This window comes from Aythya fuligula, chromosome 13 (genome assembly GCF_009819795.1).
Source record: "Aythya fuligula isolate bAytFul2 chromosome 13, bAytFul2.pri, whole genome shotgun sequence".
Lineage (NCBI taxonomy): Eukaryota > Metazoa > Chordata > Aves > Anseriformes > Anatidae > Aythya > Aythya fuligula.
In genome coordinates, this window is record NC_045571.1 from 19,201,191 (window position 1) to 19,220,744 (window position 19,554).

Here is a 19,554-nt window from a genome sequence, read left to right on the forward strand (position 1 = left end):
AACACTGTAAACCTCTGGCTCTGCTGAATACGGATGGGTCGTGGTAGCTGCCTAGCACAGCCAAGGCTGTTCCTCTGACCTAAAAGTGCTGCACAGTCCATGGATATGTCTACATTTCTCCAGAGCGTAATAGTGGTTTAGGACTGAGAGCATCTGCATGCTCAGTGCTCCACCCCTGCCTCCACGCACCAGTGACTTTAATCATGCACCTACTCCAACAATTAGAGCTACAAAAATGACCGAGTCCTCAAAACTTGTGTACATTTCATTACAAGGGGTATCACCAGTTTTCTCTGAGGCTTGCCCAGCATCACCCATTTTCTTACTCCAGGGATTTCATAATGTCTCTGCCGACAAGAAAGAAGAGGAGTCCAGAGAGCAGCACCAGGGGCACCCCTGCGGCAGCGAACATGAAGGACCAGCCGTAGTACACGCGCACAGGCGTTTCCTCCAGGCACATTTCACTCCTCTCCAGGAGGATGTACTTCTGAAAATCAGCCACAAACTCCTTCCACATCACGAAGAGGAAAATGAGCAGGAGAAATAAGCCTCCTGGAAAGAGAGACAAAGTTATTCTCTGATTGCAACCAGCCTATAAGATACAGAAAAGCGAGGAAAGACTGCAACAGGTTCCCATCTATTCTTGCAGACCCTTTGCATTAAAGGTCCATGGTGCAGAATGCCATTACTTGTTGAGTTTTTCCTTTAGAGAAGAAAAATCTGACTTCCAATGTCAGATCCCTTTTCCACAAGAAACACAAAGCCATGGGGACTGGTCCTGCTGGCACTGAACATGCTGCACTCAGTGCTGCTGCCCCGACATGGGGACAAACAGAGCCCCATGGACACCCAGGGGGCTGGCCCGGCTTGCAGGAGTCCCCTTTCACACCCAAGTGGCCATGATACATCAACCTCAGCCGGACTACTAAATAACAGTATCAAACAGCTCATACTGTGAGGTTGTATAAACTTTTATGGCCCAACACTGGCATGTGAGACCTTATTCGCCCTCCTTAAAGCCAGGGTGAAGGACTGAGGACACTTGAGCTGTGACTTCAAAGTCACCATCATCCTTGGAGCTATAAGGGGCCTCCCAGGTCTTGTGAGGTGCCTGTGACCCAACTAGCAGCTGTCCATCAGGCTAAGCATCTCGTGTTTCCATACTCATCCACACAGAAGGCCTCACGAGGGCAGCCTTCACAGGGAGAGCGTGGCCACGTCTGAAGTGGAGTGCAGGCACTTCCCAGACCCACGTGGGATAAAGTGGATTCTTGTGTTGGGTGACCCTCTAGGAACCTCCTTCCCCAGAACTCAGAGTCATAGGTCTCTGCACAAAACAGATGACAAAACCTAGCATGGTCCCAGTATTATTTACTGCATCACTTTAAAGAATACATGCAGTGCATTTAAAAGTCAGCATACATTAACACCAAATAGTGGCAGTGTGATGACAGGCTGAAGCTACTTCAGTAATATCTGGTCTTGACACTTCACAGCTAGAAGCTTACTACGTTTAAATGGTTCCATATACATACCCACACACGTGTGTACAGATATGAAAGACATACATCACAGATTATGGTATTTTCATAGTAGAAATGAAGCAAACAGTTCAGAATCACTGTAGTTGACAAGTCACCACACAGTTCTGCTGATGCATTCTGGCTTCTGCTGGATTTCATTTCTCCCCTTGCAAATTTTAAACCAAAGGTAGCTTGCAGTATATTTAATTATTCTTCCTGGCAGCTTATGCACTACAAAATCCAGCTTCCATGCTAGGCACAGGCTGCGGGTATGGCTTGACATTGATCTATCTGCTTAGCAATGGAGCTTACCGAGCCCTCGCTCGGAGGACACACAGCAGCATTGAGCTGTGTTCCTGCTCACAAGGGATATAAGCACATTTGCTGCTTTAAAACCCTGCTCCACGTCTTGTAGCCTAGAATGAGTCTCGTGTGTAGGGTCCAAAATGTTTCTCAGTCCTCACTAGGTGTTATAGAGAAGTTGAAGCTACCCACCCCAAGCTGTCATGTTTATTAAACTGCCTTCTGCACCCAGGGACTGGGAATTGAACCTTAATAATGAGAAATGTGTGTAACTGTATGAACACACTTCACATCACCACGTTGTGCTGCCTCAGACCGTTCTCCCTTCCACAGACAAGTCCGCATGGTTGCTGGAAAGGCAGGCTAGGAGTTAAACAGCAGCTGCTGTAACATTTGCATGTTCATTGAGATTGTGATACCACTTGAAATTACGTGCACAAATAAATATTTTACACTTAGTATGATAGTTGTATGCTTAAAATACCAATTATTCTTCTATAAGAAAATGATTGAATGTTTAAATAGTCGCATGTTCTTTACAAAATACAATATATTGATAAGAAGGCAATTAAGTCTTTATTACTGATGTAATTTAAAATTAAATTAATTAGATAGCAACTGAACCTTGAAAAGTGCTCTTTTAAAGATCAATTTATATTTCATTAGCTTATAATACCTACCGTAAGAGACACAAATATAAAAGTAGTCCCAGAGGGGCAGAGGACATGGGTACAGTGGTGTTTTTTTCCAGAGCTTTCCTATTTTTCTTTAAATAAAAAGTGTTGGTTTTTTCCTGTATGTTTGTTTGGGTTTTTTGTTTGTTTGTTTGTTTGTTTTCGAGTTGAATTGTCCCAGGAAAATTCAGGTTGCCTGAGGCTCATTTACTGGGGAAAGCAGACCAAAACCTACCTGCCCCTGTGCTGCTCCTGGGGAGCCCGGGAGGAGCAGTGTGTTTATCGATGAACAGGTGCTGGAGGTGATGGCACGGCCACAGCCTCCACACCTAAATTAAGAATGCTTTCACACTCCAGTAAAATGACAAGAAAATGCGAAGTAAGCAATTTCTTCCCTAAAATAATTACATTGGGGTGGCAAGGAGTCCCTGGGACACATTGACACAGCCTCCACGGCGAGAAAAGGAAACCGAAAGCCACCTCCTTCTGGATGCTCTTTGTGCAGCCATAGCAGAAAGGCATCTTCATATCCCACTGGCCCCAAGTGGCTTTGAATATACAGAGACAGAATTCTTGCGGCTTTGGTCAGAAAGCTGAAAAAAAAAGCTTTTTTCTGTACTGCTCTGCCAAGAAGTGAACCCAGCATCCCTCTTTGGCACTGATCATTAGGCAGGAACAGAAAAAATTAACCCTGGAACTCAGTCTCCAAGCTGATGAGGTCAATGGCATCTTCTGGGGAGGGGCTAATTGTGGGAAAATTGAAGTGGGGTGTTAAATCTCCTCCATCCAGGGGCTAACCATGAGCACACAAACCCCTGGCACTCCCTGCACCTTAATTGTGGGTAAATTGGAGTCTGCCTTCTACTTTCTCTCACTTTTTATCCCAGTGACACCTTTATAGCTGTTAATTGTAGGGACAGGTGAGTGAACTCAATCTTTAACTCTTATTCTGTGGAAGCTCCTGAACTTTCATGCAATCTGCTAATTACAGGAAAAATGAACTTTGACCGTCAGCGACTCGTTTGCCTTTCTCACCGGTCACCTCTTCGGGATGCTCATAATAAGGGAACAGAGGGGTGACCTTCAGCTGCCTTTCCCCAGCCGTCAGCTTCTGCTGTACATCCAGAGCCTGAGACTTGCCAAAATGATGTGGGAGAAGAAATTTTGGCATAAAATCCAATGAAGATGTGTGGAGATGCCCCACAGCCACAGTATCCCTCCAGTACAGGCAGTGATGGTGCCACATGGGTCGGGATGTTCAAGAACCAGCATAGGGAGCACAGTGGCTGGAGGAAGTTAGTGCACATTTAACAAGGTATTCGTGCTGCCCAGTGCAAGGATAGCTGGTAATGACTCCTGTTTGTGTTGTTTAACATCATGTAGGATGCAGCAGGACAATTCCTCCCTCCAGAAGAGCCTCCTCAGTCCTGAGCAAGCCAACAGCTTGATCTTGTGTCATTGTCTTCACTTAAACCTGCTGCTATACCAGTCTGAACACCGCACAGCAGCACTGCAGGTTCAGAGCAGCCCCAGGGCTGGATGAAGTGTTTTCTCACTTCTAAGCTTGGCTGCTAAAATGCCCAAAGGAAATAGAAATGAAGGAGCACGAGCGAAATCATCTCAGGAATTTCAACACAGCTTCCAGAAGGTGCGATGCAGCCTTCACCCGGCTCGGTGACACCGTGATGATAATTAATCATATTGTCATCCGACTATCGAAACAAGTGGAAATTAGTCAGCAGACAGTGTCTGCCTTTCCCCTGCAAGCACTGCGGCTGAGTTTGAGAAGGGAAAAAAAGGCAGGAAAGCGACACACTGGCTGTTTGCTCAGGCATCTCAGGCACTCCTGGGAGCAGGCTGGCAGGGACGAAGGCTCACCGAGGTGCCACTGCAGGTAGCTGTGGATGTCAGAGGGACCTGGCTGTATTTCCTGAGTTGTCCAGCAGAGGAACCCAGGGGGATGGCTCCAGTCTTCTGAACAACCTCTCAGAAACATCACCACCAAGCTTTCAGACTGTCAGGTTTGTCCTCTGAAAGCACAGGAAGCAGAAGGCATCTTGGAGAGAAGACCCAAAGAACCTAACTGGACAATAAAAATCTTTGCCTTAATCTGTTGACATCCTTCTGCTTGGAGGGGCACACTAAGACCCTGGAGATGATGGAGAGGTTACCAGAACAGGTTGCAGCAGCTTTCATAGAGTCCCCAAATGGCCGAGGTGGGCAGAAACCCCTGGGTCCAACTCCAGGTCAAGCAGGAGCACCTACAGCAGGTTGCCCCAGACCACGTCCAGGTAGCTTACAGAACGTTTAGAGCCTTTTGGTGTCCAGCGCCTCATTGCTTTACAACAATTCATGATGGTTTAAAGGCTGCCTGGGCAGAGGGAGGCTGAGGACAGGGCAGGGCTGGGCCACGGGACATCCCGAGGGGTCAGCACCCCATGGATTTGGTGCTGGTCTGGCTGTCCCAGGGCCAGAGCGTGTTCCCACTCTGTGCATCACAGATTTCACACCTCCTCGAGGACAGATTGTTTCTGCAGGGGAGGTTAATTAGCACCGACCTGCAGGCCATGATTAGAAGACAATATGCAATTTCTCCTGCATCATTGCTCACATCCTGCTACCTGAAGGAAAGGCACGGCGAGGGAGTTGATGCTGTGTTAAATCCGTTGCTCCTACCACTGAGAGCAGTTACACAAAATAGCTTTAGAAGGGATGGCGAGAAAATAACCCCTGAGGGAGGCATCCTGTGTCCATCGGGATGCCAGCATCAAGCAGGATCCAGAAGTTTGAGTTCAGGATCCAAAAACACAGCGATCAGCTGAAATTGTAAGCGAACTATGCTGAAAATGTTGAAATAATATTTCATTCCTCTTTTGTTTAGATTGAAAATGTAACAGTAAGACTCTTTCAGCTGAGCTGGTTCCTTTTAATGACAGTTAATAATGATTGCTATTCAGGTTGAAACTGATACAAACTTCTATTTAAGCCACAGCATCTCTGTCTAACACCAAGAGGTTTAGGTGATAAATAATCAGCTTTTCTAAAAGCATCAAATTCTATGTCCAGGCCTTTTAATCCAGAAGGAGACAAATAAAGTCTAAAAACAATGAAAAAAAAAAAAAAAAAAAAAAAAAAAGGAATATGGTGATTCAACTTTACTCAACACCCTTCTCTCCGTGATATTACATTGTGATATTACATTTATCTGGCTGTGTCAGAACGTGACCATCCCCCATTTTCCACCAAAAGCTGTGGGTTTTGGCAAACCAGGGCATTAACTGAGGTAGGCAGTGTCTCCCTCGGAGAGAATTCAGGTGCTTGGCCCCAGTCTCAAGTCTCCAGCACTATGCAGTGGAAGGTGTTGGTACCCAACAGCTGTCTGAGAGCAAGACATCTTGCATTCCCAAATGAAATTCACATGTGTAAAACCACATAAAATTTACCTTTGGAAAAAGAATTAAACCCAACCAAGCATTTATTAAATCATATAAGAGAGAGATAAGCAGATACCCACAGGCTTGCCGGCCTTATTTCAATATCTGAAGGCCTGGAGGCAAATGGAAAATTGGACAAAATGCAGAGTGAATTAGCAGAGGCAGGTAGGGCCACGTTGATTTAGTGCCTTCCAGATTTTTTAGACAAATAGATAGATGTCATCTAGCTCCATTTTAACAAGCAGCTCAGCTGCTGTCACATGGTTAATTATTAGTACATCTGGAGAAGATGAAGATGAGGAAAGGACCTATGAAATGGGTAAGGAGGTAAAGAACAGGGAAAAAAGAGCGAAAGGTAATAATAGGAGGGTATGACAAGATTGGGAGGAGTTTAGTTGGAGTTCCTCCAGGGTTAGTTTGGGACCTCTCTTGTTAAATAGTTTCATGAATGTTTTGGGGCCCCAAAAGCTTAGGTACACACACTTACACACACAAAATGGAGCATAGACCCTAGCTTATGTTTGATTGATGCAGTGCTTGAGGAAGAAGGACCTAGTGCAGGGTCCATAATTAAGCATAATTAATTTTAGAGAAAGGCCTGACTTCATTATAGAGTTCTTCACTTGGCATGACTTACCAGAGCTCCAAGCTTTAACTGCTTGCATTGCAAAAAAAAAAAAGCTCTATTTCCAAGTTTGAGTCATAGTTATAAATCAAGCACTTCTCCTAGTTAAGCTAGTTATTCCCTCTCAAATACAGAAAAAGAAAAAAACCCAAGTGATAATTCAGTGGAATAATTAGTAATGGTAGTGGGAATAATGAATAAATGACTCTTTTTAATTCATTTTTCTGCTGCGACACTGCTTTATCTTTTCAGATTTTATTAAAGCAAGCCCTCCAGTTTTGTGGCGCGGGGTATGCCTGTCCCTGCGTGGTGGCTTTCCAGTTCTACCAGATGTAGAGCAAAGACAGGAGCCACTCACACTATATGAAGAAAGACTGACAGGAGCAGAGCAGGGCTAATCAGTGCCCAGGGTTGTTGCAGCTCCAGGCTGTACTAAAATAAAAGGCTCTCTGGATTGCACAGAAGGACGAAAAAGAAAAACTATGTTGCCCAATTCCCAGACTCCTTAGGACTAAGGACCTTCTTTGTAATGCTTGGCTAAGAACAGACATTTATTTCCACATGAGGAAGGGAGAGATCATTTATTCCAAGTCAGTGCTGCTTCCATCAGAGCCCCCATCCCTCCCCAGCACCACCCTACCCCTGGGTGCCTCCCCATCCCCTTGCACACCGTGTGCCACAGCCACTGCATTCCTGCCCCGTGTATCTGATTACTGCTGCTTGAGAGCTTACCCGAGGCCAGCAGGAACCCACCGCCGACTTTGTAGGACCTGGCGCTGACGAAGGGAACACCACACACCAGCAGCAGGCCTCCCACCAGGCCGCCAGCCACAGCCAGCATGATGAACGCTGTCCAGAAGCCTCTGTATACTGCACAGCCAAAAAGAAGAGAGTCAGAGGAGAAGGGGGTTTGCAAGGAAACCATGTCACAGAGCTTGTGAGAGCATAGGACACAGTCCTTAGATGTACCTGTGGAGATGGAAGGGCTGGGCAAGAAAGGAAAGGAAATAGCAAAATTTGAAGAGATGGAATCCGATTATATCTATGTGCTGTTTTAACTTGCACTTATATAAGGTGCCGGGACCCTGATTTAAAATAAAGTCAATTGTTGTTGACTGCAGAGCAGGACTGCAGTGAAAACAGGAGCTTGTCATTTTCCCACTGTGGCCTTCCTTGACTCCAAGCCAGAGAACAGGGCAAGAGAGCAACTGCCTTTTTGTCCTCGGGATTTGGGGATTTTTGCTGTGACTTCACACAACCACGCCAGCCAGAGGCAAGCAAATTCGCATCCATCATGTCCCTGTCACTTTGGATGGGACAAGTGAGCAGCCAAAGGTGGGGGTCCTCTGGCAGAAACTCTCCAACACCCACTCCCAATTCCCCCAATTTATCTGGTCCTCTCAGACCACTGCCTCTCACTGCCTTTTGTTTCTCTGAAGTATGAGTTAGAGAGATTTGAGCTGAGTGTGAGCAAATGGGCAATGCTGAAATGACTCACACTTGAAAGAAAAATGATACAGAGAAGATGCGTTTTGCTCATTTTAAACCATTTTGTCAGGAGAGCCACTTAGGGAGAGATAAGTATCTTGAACTCTCCAAAACCACAGAATTCATTTTAATGTTTAACCTCCAGTCACCCGTTTCTCTCAGGGAGCCTAAGAGGATGCAGATAAGGCAAAATTATCTCTGGAGCAGGTAATAGCTGGAGGACCCTCTTCTTGGACGGCCTCCTGTTTTGTCATAATTTGCATCTGAGTGCAGACTGGTTGGAAATAAAATAAAATGTGCACGGCAGAAGTGCCTGCTCCCCTCAGATTTCCAGATGCTTTGCAGTGGGGTTGGTGCAGCTCCATCTGTCCTAAACATGGGTACTGAGACATCCCCATCTCTATGTCACGATATCCCCATCTCTGTGCCGACACATCCCCGGCTCCCCAGGGATGACAGCACTGAGGCCAATTCGGCAGCGGGGCCACAGCAGCCTCGGCACTGAGCCCATCCCAGGGCCGTCCCCAAAAGGCATTTTGGGAGGCAGCTGCAGAGGGCTGCCGAGTGCAGGCTGACAGGCAGCGACAGATGGCTCAATGGCCCTTTATTTAGTATGGAAAAATCAGTGTGTTTATCATTGAGATCATTCAGAAGCTGGACGTCATACCACTCTCTCCTAAGCAGAAAAAATAAGCCAGCGATAACCTGCGTGCTTGCCATACACAGCCTGCACCGGGCTACTCCTTTCACCACTGCTTGCATCGCATCCGTTCTACATCGAGGCTTGTGCCCCGAGGCAGGGATCCGACACAGCACAGCAAAAGAAACTAGCTGCTCTCCTTCACATGCTCCTACTGACAAATATTTTTTTTTTAATTAATTCCTCATAAAAAAAAATAAATAAAAAAATTAAAAAGGTACTGCTAAAGGCTAAGGAAAAGGTCAAGATGTTTGTTTGTGCAGTATGCCTGCCCCGGATCCCCAGAGGCAACGCAGAGTGATGCACACTATTTAAAGAAATCAATTCATTTCAAAAAAGATCATGGAATTAATTCTAGCTGCTGCCACCAATTTAGCAAATTAAAATTCCTAACAGCAGCTGATTCATTAAAGAACTCTGAAAATACAGAGAAACATAAATAAAAAGGGAACCAGTTGAAAGGAGAGCTCTCCAACTGTGTCGTATTCGGTGTATTAAAAATAAGCCAGCCACTTGCGTGGATCTTTTGACAATTTGGTCTTTAACTGATTTTTCCAGCGTTTGTTTATTTTGTCTTGCAATGAATCAACACGGGAGCTCCCCTGGGGAGCCAGGCCCTGGGAACGCCTCGGGGCCACACGAGGCCACTTTGTCAGGAGCTGCCCAAAAATCCTGGCTGTGCTCGGACCCGCAGCTCTGCAGGAGGGGACAGCATTACGGCACACCCCACACACCGTCCTTCCCAGCCCTGCTGCTGGGCCAAGGAGCTGCTGGGAGCAGGGGGGAACCCACCTGCGGTCGTGTCGTAGGAGGGATGGGGAAAAGGTCCCAGAGTGACAGGCATTGGGAACAGGTAGCCGTGCATGCAGTGCTTGGGGTGTGCTTGGCTGGCTGCAAGAGAACAAGAAAAGGTTTGATTTTATGCAAAATCATAGTTATACCATATGCCATAATTTGGACGGCAATGCCCTGTTCTGGAAAACACGCGTAACATGCAAGAAGGCTGGGGAGTAAAGAAAGATGCAAAATTGTGGCTAGACAGAAGAAAACAGAAGAGTGATGAGAGAAGGGAGATGTAACAGGATCTGAGACTGCCGCCCCCACGACATCATATCTTCATAACATCAGTCTGAGGTGGACATAAATCACAAAAGATGGAGCAACTCAAATTAATGTCAATATTCCTCTTGCTATTTCCCTCCTGGAAGGGGCGAAGGGGTTTGGGTGCTAGAGCAAGCCCCCTTACGAGACCTCCAGTTGGTGAGAGAGGAAAGCACAATTAGAACGGACGTGCCCCATCAATATTAATACCACTGAGGCTTATCGTGATTAACAGTAATAGAATGAATGTTAAATGAATTAATTAATGGTTGGCCACTTATTTAAATATGTTCCCCAGCTCAAAGGAACACTTTATAATAGGTGGACATTAGTTCATGCTAAATTGACTATGGAATACCTATTGAATTAATTATTACATCCACGAGAGCAGCAAATTAATTTGCCATGATCAATCCTATTATAATAAATACCTAAAGAAGTAATACAAATTTGCCAGTTATCAGGAAGAGTCATTTTACTGCAGGTAACATTATATTATATAACGTATTTCTGTATAATGTAATTAGATAGCAAACTCCCTCTCGCCAGCTTTTTTTTTTTTTTCATATCAAAAAAATTCTGTGAGAAAAATCCCACATTGTTCTGGTGAACAGTGGCAGTAACTCTTCCTACAAGATTTTACAGGATCATGGGCTGAGGGACAGCAAAGTCATCTGAAACTAATCACCAGGGAATAACCTGATTGAGGGAACCGACCTTAAAATCAAAACAGGAGCTTAAAAAGCAAAATAGGCGAGATCTTCAAACAGAGGTCTTGCGTGCCCAAGAGCACCAGCCCGTGGGCTAGGGTTTGGTCTGGACCCCACTGCTGGAGGCCCTGAGCACCCAGGAGGCCACATGTGCGTGTGTGGAGGTGGAATTGCTCAGCACACGGTGACCAAAACATGGATTTTAGAGCAGCATTACGGGCCCAACAGGCACCGTCAGCAGGCCTGGGCTGGACACAGACATTAAGGGGCATGGGGAGAGCTGTGCTTGCTGGTGGTGGACACCACCCCGTAAGACTTCATAGGTGATACTTTAGTTGGCACCAAGGGGTTCCTAAATGACTGCAAACAGCCCTCCAACAGCAAAATCCAAGTCAATAAAAGAGCCTAGAAAAAGTGATCCAAGTTAGCTCTTGACAGAGAGGGGACGAAAATGAAGAATGAAACCAAACACGTAGCAGTGGCGCTGGGGCAGGCCGCGGGTACTCACTGTACCAGAAGGTCCAGATGGTCTCCGGCTGGCCCTCGCCGAAAAACCAGCACCGCCAGAAGAAGCCCTCGTGGTGGAAAGTGAGGATCTCCTTCCTGGCCTCAGTCAGCGTTTCAGCCTGCAGGGAACGAAAGCCTGAGCTGATGTGGGGATGATCACAGCAAAGGTGGAAAGTGTGTGTTTATCTGGATGGTTTGCTTCCATTGTTTGGTGGGGCTTTGATTCGCTGTTGTTTGAGTTGGTTTTGAGGGGTCAGGGAACACGTTGCCAGTTTGGGAAAGGGCAGGTAAGGTAAAAACACAGCCCATTTACACAACTGGTACCTGAACTAGAGATCATGAAAACAGGGTCTGAAACAGAAATCAACTAGCTCAGAGGAAAGAACAAGAGCAGTGCCTGTGTCTTCCAGGCACTTCTGCAGTCACCCAGCCTCAGTGACAGACAAACTAACATGTGGCCAGGAGCGTAACTCACAGGTCTGGGATGGTTGGGCAGTGCACAGTGCCATCCCTGGCCTCTCCACTCAGACAGACAGCAGCACGAACAAAAATCTGAAACATTTAACGTTGCCTTTTCCCATGCATGCAAAACCAGAGCTGCACTCCTTCGGCCCCTTCAGCCGTGGCCCTGTCTTCTTTGGGACTCTATCACACTGCTTAAAACAAAGAAGACAGCATCTTCTGCTGGAAGTTTCTTCTATCAGATTTTTTTTTTTTCACTAGAGAAAGTCATTTGGAAACATGACTCAAGCAAACAGTGTCCTACGTTTGATTACGGGATTGTGAAATGAAAGGAAGTATTTCTTGCTGGCATCATGATGTTTACCCAGCGTGACTCACCACACCAGAAAAAAAATCAAACCTAATTGGATTGAACTTTGAAGTAACAAAAAGGCTGCACAAAACAAGGACCTTCCTGTCATTTTTTAATTGAAGCTACGCATTGATCAGCACAAAAATATTTTTGAAGAGTGGAAGGCTGAGGGAACCGGGCTGGCTGTTACTTCCTCGAGCAGCCAAACAATAGCAAGTACGGCTAAAATCACACATTCAAAAGGATCCATGAACATATGATAACAGCACTTAGCACTAAAACACCTGTCATAAAAAAAGGAAACATTCAACATTGTCATCTCAAAACTGCATTTCCTGCTAACAAAAGTCCTATACAAATCTTAATTTTACACTAAAGAGGCCTCTTCGTGTTAGATGGGCAGGAATCCGTGTCTGCTCTGCGCTGCCCCTGATGCTCGCTGTTGTTTTCTGTCTGTACGGCAGTCATATCACTTCAGATGTAAATGATTGCCAAGTTCTACACTTTAAAATATGTACTGGTTTTAAATGAGCAAACTAGGGGTAGAAATCTTTCAATGGCAAATATCAGGAGAAATCTTTTGTCTTTTGAGGCAAATGCTGTCAACAAGTAAAGCTCTTACATTTTCGCCTTTCATTCCCTAACATCCGTATCTGTCAGAGTACAGAAGCGCCGTTTTAATGTTTTCTAGACATTCTTACTTCAGTCACAATTTTAAAGTTAGCTCAGGCTGACTTTTTACATGAACAGGTCACTTTAAATAAGCATAAATATTATCACATCTAAAACTGCCAGCGCCTGAATTGAAAGTAGCTCTGTCGCCTTTCAACATTTTCAGAGCATATTATTTAAATGAGTCAGTTTTTCTCCTCCCCAGTAAGACACGGTTTCAGGCTTTACCTCGCCGGGCTGGAGCGTGCTGTTTCCATCGGGCACCATCCCGCAGGTGTCCGAAGCCAGCAGCCAGTAATCCGTCCCGAAGGCGACGAGGAAGAGCAGCACGCCAGTGCCGCCCAGGATGCCCGCGGCCAGCCCCGCGATGCCAGCCTTCATGGTGGAGCAGAATTTGGGGGGAAAAAGGACAAATACTGCAGTTTCCCGTTCCCAGAAAGAAGAGGACAGAGAGACGTGCTATTCTGGGACACAGATACGGATCTTCTGGTGGCCGGTGTGAGTTTCAGGGGGTGGTGGGAAAGGGGCTAATAAAAGCAGATGACCTGGCGTAGCCAAACAGCTGTGGCATTAAAGAAACATGACAAATAGCTATTGAGGCAGAGCAGGAAGATTTCCAAATAAACACATGGCTGTTCATTTCAACACGGTAGGCAGCGTCCAGAGGTCACGAGCACTTGTTATGCAGAAGTACCCAGGAAACTGGAGAGCTTAAGCCCGGCTTGTGCATGAACTTAGCAGGGAGGCCGTGTGCTGCAGCAGCAGATCTGAGCCCGCAGATTTTTATCATTCCTCTGTTCCCAAAGCCCTCACCATGAGGTGTCTTCAGGGGTGTCCCCAGAGCGCAGAACCCAAGTGCTCTCCTGCCTCTGAACTAAAAGCTGATGCCGCTGTCGCACAAAATAACCCCAGGGTTAAAAGCGAGGGCATTAAAATATTGGTGCCCCTCTTGGTGCTCTGGGGAGTGGTGCAATCGTCCCCTGCACACACAGTTACATCAGACAGGTCCGCATCCAGCTAGACACAGAGCATTTAGCTCACGTGTAGCTGCCAGCATAGCTGAAGAGCCTTGCTACACGCTTGGAGCATGGGGATCTCTCTCCTGCCATGGGATATGGACATTGTGTGGTGTTTGTTCCCCTCCCTCTGCCCAGCCCCGCTCTGGAAGCAGTGTCTCACAGGGAACGAGGACAATCCTGCACGGAATTTCATTGCCATTTGGTCCCTAATGTTTTTGTCTTCGGCTGGAGCATCTGCTGTAGATCACTGCCAGGAACAGGATGCCAGACCAGGAAAATTGTAATTTCTGGAGGGCAATAACTATATTCGTGTGGCGTGCCAGGAGTCTGGCGGAGGAAATCTAAATTACGCTGAAAATTTGGGTTCTGATTTTCTAACCTTAGCCTAAGTCGTGACCTGGTCTAAAAGGAGGATAAATGAAGATGTTGACTTCCTCGACCTAACAGATTTTGCATTGCCAAATTAATTTCCAAATCAATGCAATAGTTAAAGTTAGCTGTGCACATATGGGTATAGCAGAGAAACTGCCCACCGCTTAGGGAGACTGGAGAGAGTTGGATAAAATGTTGACTACACTTCTAGCCAACTGCTGGTGCATATGGACTGATGAATATGCTCGCTCTTCAATGAGCGCAATAGACTTTAAACTGTAATAATTGATTGCATCCTTTGCATTGTTCTTTCTTAAATATTGCAGGTTGGGCCAGTCTTAAATAATGCCACAGGTCTCTCTTCCTTGCTGTCCCAGTGGAAGCGCCGTTCTTTGTTTAACCTTAACATGAGAGCACACAAGGCGGCCGATAGACTCCAGAAAAGAGGTCCCTGCCCAGAAGACAACCGAAGAAAGAAAGGGAGGGCCAGGTATGGGCTTACCAGGGCAGATGTGCAAGACAAGAAGAAGGTGCTGCTGCTGGGCACAGTGGGGCAGATGGTGGGTGAGCAGGTCTGAGACAACCTACAGGCCCCCTCACAGACTCGACTTATGTCTTGGTTGGTTGTTAAAATGGAAAAATGCTTTTTGGAAATGGAAAAATCCCCAGGGCAGGGCTGAATGCTGTTCTCAGCAGGGAAAGGGGTCATTGCATGGCCTTCAAATGGATGGGAGAACTGCAGTTCAAGGGCCATCTTCAGGGATGTGAAACTATATGGCATGTCTTGGCCCTTCTTAAGCATTTTTTTTTTTCAAGCAAACTATTGAGTTTTTGGTTGAATTGGTTGCTGTCTATCCTTGAGGTCTGTAGCTCAAGGCTGGACGTGACCGGTGGGGAAGCTCTGGCAACACCTGAAGAGCTCAGTGCAGGCAAGGTTTGCACACCAGAAGTGAGGACTTTTTTACATTTTGCAGTGCAATCTCATAAAATTAAAATGCAAAGTGGGCACTTGCGCATGTAAAAAAAGGGATTAATGCACACTTCTACATTTATGTGTGTGCTTTTTAGTCAGCTGTATTTGGCAGTGCTGCATTTATGCTAATGCCTATTTGCAAGTTAGCGCTGTTTGCCATTTGGAAGGTGTCCTTAGCAATTCTCAGTCCCATTGGCAGCAAAACCTTGTGTGGCTGAGGCAGAGCGTTGCTGCTGCCCAGCCTTGGCTCCTTCTGGGCCGTTTTGTGCCCAGCCAAACATTTCCCAAATTCTTAGGCTGTGGAATAGGAACTGAGTTTGCAAGGTCAGAACGCCCCTCCAGCAAGCTCCCCGTCCTGCTCAACTCCCCCACACACATGTGCTCCTCACCTCTGGGATCTGAAAAACTCCTGGACGTGGTGGACAACAAAACCCTGCCTGGGGCATGGGCAGGTACAGCTGGGGTACAAGCACGGGGACGGAGCAGCTGCTCCAGAACACGCGATGGGGACACCCAGACTGGTCACAGACCCCTAATGCAGCCCCTTGCCTGTATTCCTGTGTGCTGTGCAGTGCCAAGGGAGCTTTGTTCTCACAGCGTTGCTTTCTGCTCAGCTCGATTTTTATTTTTTTTGTTAGACATCAACCCCATTGTGTCCAACCAGCCCAGGAGCTGCTGGCTCCTCACCCCTGCAGGGGCGACCGAAGAAGGAGACACTGTGGCCAGGACTCACCGAACCTCTGTAGTGCTTCCCATGCCTCTCTGCTCCCCCAGTGCTGGCTTTCTCTGCACACCAGGGTCTGGTTGCTTTGCAGAAGCTCTGGAGGCAGCTCTGATCTGGGGCAGTGCTGGCCGATGATGCTGAGCACCATGGTCCTGTCCTGGGGCTGCGCAGGTGCTTGCCTCCTTCTGCCCTTGGAGGCAAATCCCCTCTGCTTTGTACCAATGACCACCCATGTGCATGTCTGTAGTAGTTTCTCTTGATATCAAAGACATTTCCTATAGCTAGTGAGCAGGAACAAAGAAGATAAAATTGAAATTCTTATAATAGGAATGCTTTTTCACAAGACTTTTTAGTCTTACAAACTAGACTAATAGAAAAAATAGTGCCTTCACTCTTCAGGAAAAAAAAAAAAAAAAAAAAAAAAAAAAAGCATCTTTATTAATTATAAGATTCAGGCCTATTCTGGTTTTGAAGGTTAAATTAGCTTTTTTGGTTTCCTTTTGTAGAAGCATTTTGTTCATATAGATTGTATACAATGCAAAAGACAGCCTTGTTAATAGACCGGACACATGTACATGAGGAAAGAGAAAGGGAGAAAAGAAAGAAGAAATGGCAAGAAAACCACCCATAAATCATTCGAGCCCCCCTCCTTTCCTCTGCAGTTAGAAAGGGCCAGGATTTTCCGATGAACTAATCAGAAAAAATGTGAGTTTTAAAACCAAACCAGTTTGAAATCAATTTTAAAACCAAATCAGAGGAAAATAAATGAATGTCTGGCCACGCTTTGCATGGCTGGGAAAACCGCAGCGATGCTGGCCAGCCTTCCTAGCTTGCCCTGGGGTCTCTGGAGGAGAAATGCTGCACCACAGCCATGGAAATGGGCTAACCAAGCATCACCACGTGTGCGAGCCAGCCACCATTACCTGCTCCAGGGAAAAGGATGCATCTCCTCAAACATCAGAGGAGCAGGAGCATCTCCATCCAGCTACTGCCCGAGGCACGTGTGCCACCCACCACACGCCAGCAGGCACCTGGAGAATTAACGGGACTGGTAGTGCTAGGAGCAGCCCCTGGTATGAGCTGCGAAGAAAGGGGGAGGAATAGAGGCTTACATTGGCATTGGCCCCTTTAATCCTGCACTGAGATCATAAGCAGTGGTTTGCCTCCACCTCATGCTTCTTTTTCAGCTCTCCCGTCTACATTTCTCTTGGAAGAAGCACGTAAGCCTGGACGTTGAAAGATCCATAGTGTTGCTGGAGAGGCTGGATACCCGTGGTGCTTGATGGCAGGAGAGGAAAAAGCTCAGCTTGCCCCACCTGCTTCCCGAGAAGCACCAGCACTCTCCAGGATTAAGCCATTATAATCACCTTAAGCAGTCATGAAATAAAATAAACACAGGTGTGATTTTCTGAGCCAAGTCAAAAGAAAAAAAAAAAAAAAAAAAAAACAAAAAAAAAAAAAAAAAAAAGAGCCCACATATTGAGCACAAATTCCTCCTGGAGTTGTGAGTGCAAAGCAAATCTACAGCCTGATTTCTGGATGTGGCTCCTTGATCTGTGTGCCCAGACCTTCCTGATGCCAGTTTCAGCTCTCACTTTGCCATTGAGCTACTCTGCATCTTCAGCAACTTTTGTCTGTTTTAACCTTAACTTTCAAAAGGCTCCTGCAAACTTCCAAAGTAAGCACAGAGCCCTAACTCTCTGAACCACTAAAGGAATCAAACTGATGCAATTTATTTCCACGGAAGCATGCAATATTCAATGATACAGCGAATCCATGTTTTAAACACTTTTTAAAGGAATAAAACCCTGCAAAGAATTAATTAGGCATGCTCCGAAGCCCGAGCATTTAACAGTTTTCCACTCAGTTGTAGAATTTTAAGACCACCAACACTGGATACTGGCACAGATTATCAAATGTATTCTAGGCTGAAATACATACTAGTCAGAGGGCTTGGCCACTAAGCAGCTGGAAAAGCTTCGTGAAAGCTTTAGCTGTGCTATTATATTTTGTAAAGAAACTTAAAAAAAAAATAATATCGTAGCATCTAGGAGGTTAAATGTGGGGCATAGTGACTCATTGGGAAAGTATGTACTGCACAGAATATTGTCTTCTCTGCAGATCAAGCAAATTGTTAATACAGCAGAGAGGTATTTACGGTCCCAGCACTGCAAAGCAGGGTTGAAAGGGATTAAAGGGCTGGGATCTGAGCAGGATCAGGCCAGTGCATGCATGAAGGCACACGGGGCTGGCTGGAGCCAGGACCATGGCAGGAGCAGGCCCTGAACTCTGCTCTGCCCCCAGGCACAGAGCTCAGGAGCTGGAAATGTTTTAGGGCCAGGGGGCATCTGACTGGGATGTGATGGGGATGGTTGGTCCTCAGCCTCCTTCCATGGGTGCAGTGTGTTTCAGCTGCTTGGGGAATGTTTGGCCAACACGCCAGCAGAAACAGGCATCTTTGGTTCATCTGAATGAGACAAGATATTCACATCTTTGGGGGAAACAAAATGATGAAAACTATTTTTTTTTCTCCACATCATAGAATTTCAGTGCTGCAAAGAGCCCATTTTCTGGAAGAGTCCTGCTTTTCCAACCTTTTCTGTTGCCTACTACAGTATTACAAAGAAATCCACACCTGCCAAAGCAGCTACCATTGGATAAGAGCCCTGGAAACCCATAAGAGTGTTGCAGTGAACTCGTTTTATATGATGGGAAGCTCAAATGAAAAGAGATCATTAAGTGCCCAATGCCTGGAAGTACGATGGATGCTGTACAAGGCAAAGATGGTACAGACATTTGTCCAGCTATTTTGGAGAAAAGACAGACAGCTTAAAAGCCAAAAAATAAAAATTGGACAAGAGATTCACAAAGTTTCTACCTTTGATTAAAAAAAATTGATTAAAAACTCTGGATCGACACTTGGTTTCTTTTCAGTTTTGCTCTATAGCTACAGACAAAAAAGGACCTTCGAGTTCAGTACTTTGTTCCTCTCCCTTGCAGGCAATTTCTTATGCCAATAACCAGGCCATTTTTTCCTTACTGTTGCTGGTTGTCCTGCGATCACTTGACACAGGTGGCACAGGGCAGGGCTGAGCAGTTCGCTGTTCAAAGGGGGCCTGCCAGGTGTGCTGCATCACCGTCCCTTGGACCGACAACAGACGGAGCTTCAGAGACCCCGCCGGTGGCACCAGCTACTGCTGACATCAGGGGGTTGGACACAAGGAGGTAACGACTCTGAGATGATCTCGTAACACAAGGTATTTAATTGAGGAGAGAAATGCAGTACATGTTGTATTTGTGTCATGCTGAAGGATGGTGTGGATTAGTTTTCTAACTAAAGCGTAGAAAAGGCATGACTCCTATAAAAATATTGAACTACAAACCAAACCAAAACTACCATTGAAGTTGTCAGTAGAATTATACTAAAATCAGTAAATATGCACACACATGCACCTGCATGCACAAAATAGTAAAAGGCTACAAGGTCTGATTTTCAGTGTTGGGGCAGCGAGGAGTGGCCTTCACGTAAAACTGAAGTGTATCAGCTTATTCCAGGACATTGTAAAGGAGCTTGTCCAAATGATAACTGAGACCCACGTGTCTTTGTAAAGCAAACACACACAATTTTGTGTCTTTAATTTAAAATGAAAGCTGCAGCGTACCGGGCAGCGATCTCCTAATGGAGTATTTCTGCACACAGGAGATTGGCTCCTAAAGTCCAAGAATATCAAGGAGGAAAGTACACGAATTCCTATAACTTCTTTTATTTTTAATTCAGAAAGAGTCTCTTTGGCCACTTGTTCCAATTAGATGCTCTTGAATTCTTCAATGCAGAGGAAGGAGAAGAGAAAGAAAACTGCCAACGCTTGCAGTACTGGAACTGAGCCCTTGGGGTTCAGCTAAGGACAAGAATTC

At 46.0% G+C, this 19,554-nt stretch overlaps 1 protein-coding gene across 1 annotated transcript; it reads right to left on the reverse strand.

Moving 5' to 3' along the window:
* Positions 1 to 322: 322 nt before the first annotated feature.
* Positions 323 to 12,932, reverse strand: LOC116494279 (transmembrane protein 182-like). The gene is made up of 5 exons (XM_032196058.1): positions 12,780 to 12,932; positions 11,067 to 11,184; positions 9,540 to 9,638; positions 7,292 to 7,429; positions 323 to 552 (listed from the first exon to the last, which is right to left on the reverse strand). The coding sequence occupies exons 1-5, from the start codon at positions 12,930 to 12,932 to the stop codon at positions 323 to 325; spliced, it is 738 nt and encodes a 245-aa protein (XP_032051949.1).
* Between the last annotated feature and the right edge of the window lie 6,622 nt (positions 12,933 to 19,554).